The sequence below is a fragment of the Podarcis raffonei genome, chromosome 14 (assembly GCF_027172205.1).
Source record: "Podarcis raffonei isolate rPodRaf1 chromosome 14, rPodRaf1.pri, whole genome shotgun sequence".
Lineage (NCBI taxonomy): Eukaryota > Metazoa > Chordata > Lepidosauria > Squamata > Lacertidae > Podarcis > Podarcis raffonei.
In genome coordinates, this window is record NC_070615.1 from 38,199,300 (window position 1) to 38,208,802 (window position 9,503).

A 9,503-nucleotide genomic window follows, 5' to 3' on the forward strand; every position below is an offset into this window, starting at 1 on the left:
TTCTAAAAGTCTGGTAGTTGTTGTTCTCTTTGACATCTGGTGGGAGGGCGTTCCACAGAGCGGGTGCCACTACCAAGAAGGCCCTCTGCCTGGTTCCCTGTAGCTTGGCTTCTCGCAGCGAGGGAACCGCCAGAAGGCCCTCGGCGCTGGACCTCAGTGTCCAGGCAGAACGATAGAGGTGGAGATGCTCCTTCAGGTATACTGGACCGAGGCCATTTAGGGCTTTAAAGGTCAGCACCAACACTTTGAATTGTGCTCGGAAATGTACTGGGAGCTAGTGTAGGTCTTTCAAGACCAGTGTTATATGGTCTCGGCAGCCGCTCCCAGTCACCAGTCTAGCTGCCACATTCTGGATTAGTTGTAGTTTCCAGGTCACCTTCAAAGGTAGCCCCATGTAGAGTGCATTGCAGTTGTCCAAGCAGGAGATAACTAGAACATGCACCACTCTGGCAAGACAGTCTGCTGGCAGGGAGGGTCTCAGCCTGTGTACCAGATGGAGCTGATAAACAGCTGCCCTGGACACAGAATAGACCTGCGCCTCCATGGACAGCTGTGAGTCTAGAATGACTCCCAGGCTGCGCACCTGGTCCTTCAGGGGCACAGTTACCCCATTCAAGACCAGCTTTGCCTCTGCCGTCCTGTTCCCTCTCCAGCCTCCTTTTCTCTCCCCCACTTCTTTCAGCGCACCAGGGTTTCCCCAGCCTCCAGTTGCCTCAGGTGGAAGAGCAGGCGGAGGTAGGTTTTGCCTCAAATGGTAAAATGGCCTTGGCCAGCCCTGCTCCAACAGCAAATGGAACATAAGATTGAAGCAGTCTGGATTGGGTTTCATTCGAGTTGGGTGCAAGGATAAGTAGTTTGCTTTGTCTAGTCTAAGTAGAGTGTGTGTGTGTGTGTGTGTGTGTGTGTGTGTGTGATGCATGTTAATGTCTGATGCTTGCTGTGTAACCAACGAAACCCACAGCCTTCACCCATAAGTGTTCTTATTGCTCTCTAATCCAAGAGAACCGCTGCCTTTGGCAAACAAAACCTTTGGCAGAACACCATTAAGACATTCTGAAAATGGTTTGAAATATGCTCTCATTTGCCAGTCCCAGGGTTGCCCTGTTCTACGGCCATGAAATGCCTGGGTAAACAGGAATGTTTTCAAAAATTTCTCCTGAAAATCAGTTCATGATGGAGACAGATGCACCTCACAGTGAATAAGTTATTGTGCTCTGAAGAATGCTCTGCAAGCTCCTTTCCTCTTAAGTGGAGGGCACTGACAACAATGACCAGTGCTGCACTTTTGTAATTTTACACTCAAACGGGGGTCATCATCCTGGCACCCACATGTGTCAATATGCCTACCAGTACCTCCTAAGTCACCCAGAAAAGGTCTCAGTAAATATCCCCTTGAAAATCCACATTAGATTGTTTGTTGTCCCTGCCGAGTTTCTGTTTGCACTGACTTGGCCTCTCTTACATTGAATGCCCCCCTTTAAGCATGCAGACATTTCGTTGGATGCCAGGATTGGACACCCATCCTCCCATTGTGAACAGAGGAGAGGTACACAGAGATTCTCTCTGTGAACAAGTGGAGGTGTCCGATGCAGGTGCATTTTTCCCATTGATGGAGGGCATGCCAGCACCATTTTGTGATCCTGTCATTTTTAGATATTGCAGCCATTTTGTTTTTTACCTCACACTCATGGCAGCAATTTTATGATTGGCATCCACAAATGCTTTCTGAAAATTACAGATGTGCCGACTGGCAACACCCACTCAAAACTTAATGGTCTTTTTGTGGGGAGGGGGAGCAGTATTTCAACATGTAATAAGTCAGGCTTTCCCTGACCCGTAAGACTGCACCCTGTTATTACTAGATTTCTGTTTTTCTCTCTGCTTTTTTGCTACCGTTTTACCCTGTTAATGTTTGTTGTTCCATACACTGCCAGGATATTTAAATGTTAAGCAGTTTGGAAATGCTTTTAAATAAATAAATTGGAGGGGAAGTCACTTTGATGTCGGGATGTGAACGTTCGGTTGTCTGGCAGTCATTCTGTCTTTCTCTCTCACACACAATTAAACCATCAGGAAATGAAAGTGATTCTCCACACACACACACACACACACACACCTCTTTTGTCAAACGGCATCATTATGAGTGGCCTGTCTCGCTCAGTCTTCAGTAAGTGGAGTCACTAATAATTAAGAAGCCGTCGCAATAAAAGCGAGCTCGTTAGGGGAGTTGACAGTGTTATTGGGAACCTGAAGGAAATGTGGCATTTGGCAAAAATTGAATTGGACATTAGATTGGCAGCAAGCAAAGTGTTGACTGAGATCAGCTTTATGGTGCATATGAGTCCAGTGGTGGTGTTTTTAGCTGCAATGGCTTCTGTGTTGTTCCCAGGCTCAGTTCAAAGAGCCCGTTACTACCTATAAGCCCAAAATAGGGTTGCCATATTTCAAGAGGTGAAGATCCAGACACAAAAGTTGTTGAGCTCTTTTAAGGCAAAATTGGAGCTTTTTAAAAAATAATCATTTTTATTAGTTTTCAATTACAATCCAATAATATATAACAATACCAATTTATAATACAATTAATAATACCAAGCCTTCAAATACTGAATTATATAATTTAGGTGGCCCTCCACATCCTAGAATTAATGGTTTGATGGTTTTCTTTATTTCTGCATTCCAAAATATGGTAGTATTCATTTCAATTACATTCCAGTCATCATCATAATCTCTTATACAACAACTGCAATATTAATAACTTCACCAAAATCTACACTACTGACATGGGTTGCAATGCATCCGGATTTTCCCAGACATTTCAGCAATTTTTGTCCAGACACCATTTCCTGGAAAATTCCTACCTAAATGGCAACCCTACCTAAATGACTTGGATTAGGCAAGACTGCCTCCCTTCATTAATCCCAGTCTTAAACCAAGGCTCCATCTGCACCATACATTTAAAGTACTGTTGTCCCACTTCAAATCGTGTGGCTTCACCCAAAAAATCCTGGGAATTGTAATATGTTGAGGCTGCTGAGGCCCCTACTCCCTTCCACAGAGTTCACTGGTTTAACCCCTCTGGGAATTATAGCTCTGTGAGGGGAATAGGGGTGTCTTTTAGCAATTTTCCTACTTTTGATTGGTGGTGGCTCTCCAGGGCAAGAATCTGTCCCCATCATAGCTGTGCTCCAGGGTGTGTCCTTGGGGTTGGGGCTTTTGGTCCAAAGAGGTAAAAGCCTTTTGCTGAAACATTTCATCTAGAACAGGCATAGGCAAACTCCGGCCCTCCAGATGTTTGGGACTACAATTCCCATCATCCCTGACCACTGTCCCTGTTAGCTAGGGATGATGGGAATTGTAGTCTCAAACATCTGGAGGGCCGGAGTTTGCCTATGCCGGATCTAGAAAGCCAGGTTCAAAGCTCAGCATAGTCCAAGCAAGCCAAGGTCAAGTTTGGGGAGCAAGGAGGGGAACTAGAGGAAGCAGAGACCTGTGTTGTTTTTATCAACTGGAAGCCTCAAGAGGGAGACCTCATATACTGTGGCTTCCTAGCTGCTGGTAGTAAAGGAGTTCTGGGGATTGCTTGCTCATGAGTTGCCAGACAATTGTAGGTCTGTACTCTTGCTAATGGAAACCCATTGCACAGCACAGTGGCCAATCCGTTGTGCAACAACGTCACCCAAATGCTTCCTATGTATTTTTGTTCATTCATTATTATTTTTTGTATACCGCTTTTCCACACACACACAAAATGCTCAAAGCAGAGAACAGGCCTACGTTCCAAAAAAAACGTACAAAAACCATTCCATAATAACATACCAAAACAATAGCAGATATAATAACCTGCAAAAGAAACTCACGTCAATACTGTGAATATAAGATTACCGTACTTAAGCAACATACAGTATCCAATAGCAAAAATAACAAGGGAGCTTCACAGTTTCACCTTGGTCCTAGAAACACCATTCCCATGGTGTATGTAAATTATTATGAACCATGTTATGATGTAGCTCACTGCCCTTATCTCCCTTTTGTAGATAAGCCACGCTGTGTATTGTGATTTTCGGGGCTGAGGATGATGAATAGTGGCATACAACAGCTCTCCAATACAAGCTTTAAGAGCTATTGCCTTATTTGGTTTTTATTGATGAAATACAATATTGGGGGCAGATCTCCACTCATAATTCTTGTGGAACGGCGTTCCTTTGGCACAAAACGTTTTGCAAGTGGAGCAGGTATGCCGCTAAGAGACTTGAACTTAGTTCTGTATTGGATAGGACCCTCAATAATAACAAAAACAAGAAGAATGACCTTGCTGAGCATCTGATAAAGGTACCGCTGCCTGCCAGCTTCATGGAAGAGCATAGGATTGAAATCGAGGCCAAGGAAATTTGTTACAGCCTTGCAGCCAAAAGCTTTTGTTTTTGTTCAGCCTGTTTGTGAGATGCTGCTGTTTTTTCCCTTAATTCCCCATCTCGAAATGGCAATGCATCCCGAGCAATTTCTATTAAACCGAAATCAGTTTGCATTAGTAACAATTAACTGTAAAAAAAAGAGTGTATTCATGCTTAAATTACATGCCGTTTTTATTGGCACTCGTAAACAAAGCCGTAAGGATATTGCCTAAATTGACATAATGCATATTATCTTGTGCAACACTTCTCTCCGAATTAACGTATTCTTTTCAACCTTTCTTTGGTCAACAAATGAAATTAAGGGAATAATCTTACTTGTAAAAAAAATTAAAAGGCCTTAGAGTAAAGCCCTAAATCAGGGGTTGCCAGTTCAGCGCCTGCGGAAGCCAGCATAAATGCCAGTGACGCCTATGGTGCTCTCGAAAGGTTTCAGTAAATATCCCCTCAGAAATCTGCAATACATCAGAGACTGTTTCCTCTTCCTGCCCAGTTTCTGGTTTCACAGCATATTGCCTCCTTAAGTATGACCATATTTCATGCCAGGATTGGATGCCCACAAAGGAGGCTTTGTGGGACTGAATACAGCGGCCTTTTCCTCCCTTGATGTGGGGCAGGCCTGTACTATTTTGTGTTCCCATCCCTTTTCCTGCTTTTTAAGATGTAGCAGCCATTCTGCCATGTCCTTACAGCAGCTCTTTTTCGTTAGGCCACGCCCCCAGGGAAGCCATTTTGTGACTGGCACCCACGTCACTTTCTCAGCATTGCAAATGTGTCCACCGACCCAGTAAGGCATAAGTCAGCTGCCCTAAATGGTTTTTTTTGGGGGGGGATCATAAGATAACATCTCATTTGTGAATCTGCCCGATTATTAAGATTATCTGTGGAGGCCCATTCCTTCAGAAACTTTACATGGAAAAGGAGGCTTTATAGTGGTTGCTTTGATACTGGTTTTTTTGTAAGATCTAAACTCTAAACTTTGGAACTCCCTGACTCTTGATAACACACACACACCTTCACTGCACTCCTTTTGGCGCCTGCTAAAAACATTTTTGTTTAGACACGCCTACCTAGATGTTTAGAAAGTTGATGTGAGGGTAGATCTGTTTTTAGTCTATTGTTGTTTTAACCTTTTGAGAAAGTCTTCAATTGTTATTCATTCTTCTTATCAATGATTTTATTGTTTCATCTTTGAGTAAACTGCTTTGATTTTTTCTCTTTACAATAAAGCAGTGTATATTTTTTTAAATGAGATAAGTAAATAAATAAATACAACTTCTTATATTTTACTTAATATTTTTTCTTGTGCTTCCCTCTATAATTGATGTTTCGAATTCTGTTGGTTCGTTGTTGTTGTTTACTGGTTTTTTTCTCCCCCCTTTTAAACAGGTGTCAAAGCAGTGTTTTCCGGGCACTACCACCGAAATGCTGGTGGCTTCTACAAAAATATTGAAATGGTTATTTCGTCTGCCATAGGGTGCCAGCTAGGAGAAGACACCCATGGGCTAAGGGTGGTGGCTGTCACTCCCGAGAAGATTGTTCACAAATACTACAGTTTGAATGAACTGAGCAATCGAGAGGTCGAGAAAGACATCGCGGCTTTGCTTAACCAAAACTAGCCATTTCTTCCCTCTGCCACAATATTTGGGGGGCAGCCCTCTCCAGCCCAGGGCGAGGTATCAGAACTGTGCATTGTGTGATTTCCTTTTTTTTTTTTTTAAGTTGGCCATAGCAAAGATTTCTCATCATAATCAGAAAGCACCTGAACGTCGCAAAGTCAAACAGGCAGTCAGAGGGATTATATTCACTTGTCAAGGGTGCGTATAAATTTAACTTGTGCTATAAAAGTAGTGACAGCGCTATTGATTTTGTAATTAAGGAGATATTCTGAGAATGCACTGTTCTTAGAATAAACCACTTTTATAGCAGCGCTTAAATGCACTCGCGAACAAACACACGGCACAACCGTCTACATGACAGCCTAATAAACAACAGGAGGCTGCAGGGAACCCAAATGCCACGTTAATGGAAGAATGAAAGGGGTTTGCCCTCAGTTCAAAGCAAATACTAGGTACACGTATGCAATTACAGGGCAGCTGTAAGAAGCTGGGAAATATTCTATACCTGTTTCTAATAAGGAAAGACACCTCTGACATGTGCAATTTGCCACAGGTCTATCATGCCTCACAGAGGCTCCATCTCTCCTATACGTTTATAGCAGCATCGGGCCACTTAGCAGTCATGGCTTGCCCCAAAGAATCCTGGGAGCTGTAGTTTGTTCAGGGTCCTGGGAGTTGTCAGGAGACACCCCCCAATTCCTCTAACAGAGCTACGGTTCCCAGAGTTCCCTGGGAAGAGGGATTGGTTGTTAAACCACTCTGAGAATTGTATCTCCCTGCTAAGGAGGGGGTGTCTCCTCTAAGCACCCTTAACAAACTACAGTTCCCAGGAATCTTTGGGGGGAGCCATGACTGTTTAAAGTGGAACGGAGAGCAGGGTTGTCTCCGGGTGTGGAGGGGTTCCTGGCCTAGTGCCCTTGGATGGCTTTCTTTGACATCAGTGGGCTTGCCCTGGTGGTTATTGCAGCAGCAACTTCCCACACTTCCCCAGTGTACCATCACAGCAGTGGATTGTGGGCAATATAAAATGGTGGCTTGCCCAGGTGAGCTGCACCTGGGTGCTGTGTTCTGACCCCCAGGACCTTACAAGAGAGGGCATTTCCAGAATCCAGGGAATCACGTCTCAAGAGACAACGCTCCACAGCCTTCCATTTAAATGCTCACTTTATGGCATTTTTGCGCTGATCGCTTGAGTAGGCCCTGCACGTGTGTGCAGTGCTCAACTGTAGGCACGATTTGACACTGATTCACCACCCATGAATCAGTCCTCTGAAAGGAAATCATTTAGAGCTTGCCATTTCCACCTCACTACAAACAAACCTAAATCAGCGGTGAGCTAATTTAACTGTTTGCAGCTTCAGCCAAGAAATTCCGGGAATTTTCGTTTGGTGAGAGTACTTAGAATTCCATTAGAGAGCCCTAAGTCATTTTCAGAAATACAATTCATGGCGCTCTGCCCTTTAAACCAATGGAACAATCAGTTTAAACCATTTTTTATTTTTATTTTTTGCTGGTTTCTCCTCCTCTTACACATTTTGATTTCTTAAAAGAATGAAATCAAACTCACACTCTGTGCTGGGGGCGGGGGAGTATTTACTCAATGAAGTAATGGGGTTAATTGAGGTCTTTTGAGTCCAGGGTTATTTGTAGATGGCTTAATAATCCTACCAAACTGGTGGGTGTGGGTGGGTGGTTTTTTTCACTTTTATGGTTTAATAGGTTTCTCGTGTTCCTATGTGGGACCAGTCCACATTTTAAGGGATGGGTATATTCCTTATTAAGGAATATAGTGTGTTGTGTCAGCACAAACCATGTGTCTTTTGGGGCTCCCAGGCTTTCAAAATATGTGTATGTAGGGAATTCACAGACAAACGGTATTACAAATTGGTGTGAAATCACTTTTCAATGAATAACAAATCACCTTCCTGTGCTTTATAACAGCCTACATTTGGTGTGTGGTTATATAAGTGCAGTTATAAACCTGGATGATATGTTATCAAGTGAAATGGCAACATTAAAAAAGAAGAAGACGTATTTTTGAAATGTATACACGGCTACTTCAAGTGATCATTCCAAACTAATTGTACCGTTTTAAATTGAATCCCTCAGAACACAAATTGAATAAATGGAATCACTAGCTCCGCCCAGATGTTAAAGGCTTCCTAAATTGAAGGGAGAGTGGGATCTGTTCCTACAATCCTGTCACCAAGACCAGGTGTTCTCCATAGCGAAGATCTGTAGAAGGAGTTCTGAAATGCACAGGGAAGCAATTCTCGCTGCAGACCTTATCCACTGTGGAGCAGAGACAGAGGACTTGGGGCCTTCCAGAGCTTGTTGGACTCTTATTCCCATCAGCCCCAGCCAGCTTGGCCAACAGTGAGGGATGACGAGAGTTGGAGTTCAATGATGCCTGGAGGGTCCAAGGTTTCCTCCATGCTTGGTGGTCTTCAGCTGGTGGGTTGGGACCCCATATTGGTTTGGATCCTGATGGAAGGATGGGTTGAAACAGCCGCATGATCAAGATAAAAATAGCGATGGGGAGGAGAGAGAATGGAGGGGATAAATGGTCCCCAAATACATATTTGGATTAAAAGTGTGTCCCAGGTCTGAAAAGTTTGAAGATCACTGATATAGAGGGGATTGGGATGGGGCAGAGGGGGTGGTATAACCCAGCAAATCCCTCCTCTCCCCACAGATATTTCTAACACACAGGAGAGTTTTAGCCACTCAAATGGGGTACTGTTTGATCTTTCTTTTTTTAATGTGAATGATAAGAAATGTTCTTGTTTCTTTAGTTTCTTTCCCCTTTTCAGGGGGATTTAGAATGGTTATGATTGTTTGCCTGTTGGCCTTAAACCTGTTTGACCCCCTGAGTGGAAAATCAATAAAAAAAAATGAGGTGAGAAATCTCCTGGCTTTGATCTTTTTTTATACAGGCACTCTTAAAAAGTAATAAAAATCTCCATTTGCAATATATGTGGTCTAGTCAGTATGATAAAAGTGCAAAGGCATAATGAGCGCTCTTGATTTACGAAGAGGGAACGTGTAAAAATTCTTTTGTAGTAAAAGGCACCACACCCCTGGTAGATGAAAAACTGCCAGGTCTTAGCAAAGGTCTTTTAGGATCCCAAATCACACCTAGAAGCTTCTAGAAATTTCACGAGCAGGACACAATGCTACTGCCACCCACTGCCACACTCAAATAGAATCATAGAATCGGAAGGTACCCTAAGGGTCATCTAGTCCAACCCTCTGCAGGAATCGCAACATGTGGTCCCCCATCCAATTGGAAACCATACTGAGCCCTGCTTAGCTTTGCAAATGTGTTAACTGTTTTATCGCTGCACCATGGAGCTACGTTAGCCACTTGTTTTCAGAGGGATACTATCTACATGTTTGGGACGCGGGTGGCGCTGTGGGTTAAACCACAGAGCCTAGGACTTGCCAATCAGAAGGTCGGTGGTTTGAATCCCCA

General features: G+C 43.5%; 1 protein-coding gene across 1 annotated transcript in view; it reads left to right on the forward strand.

The window, feature by feature from the left end:
* Positions 1–8,935, forward strand: part of CPPED1 (calcineurin like phosphoesterase domain containing 1) — a 72,774-nt gene extending 63,839 nt beyond the window's left edge. Inside the window, exon 4 of the mRNA XM_053364278.1 lies at positions 5,799–8,935. Coding sequence (XP_053220253.1) covers positions 5,799–6,028 — 230 coding nt within the window. The 3' untranslated portion in view covers positions 6,029–8,935. The remainder of the gene's footprint in view (positions 1–5,798) is intronic.
* Positions 8,936–9,503: the final 568 nt, after the last annotated feature.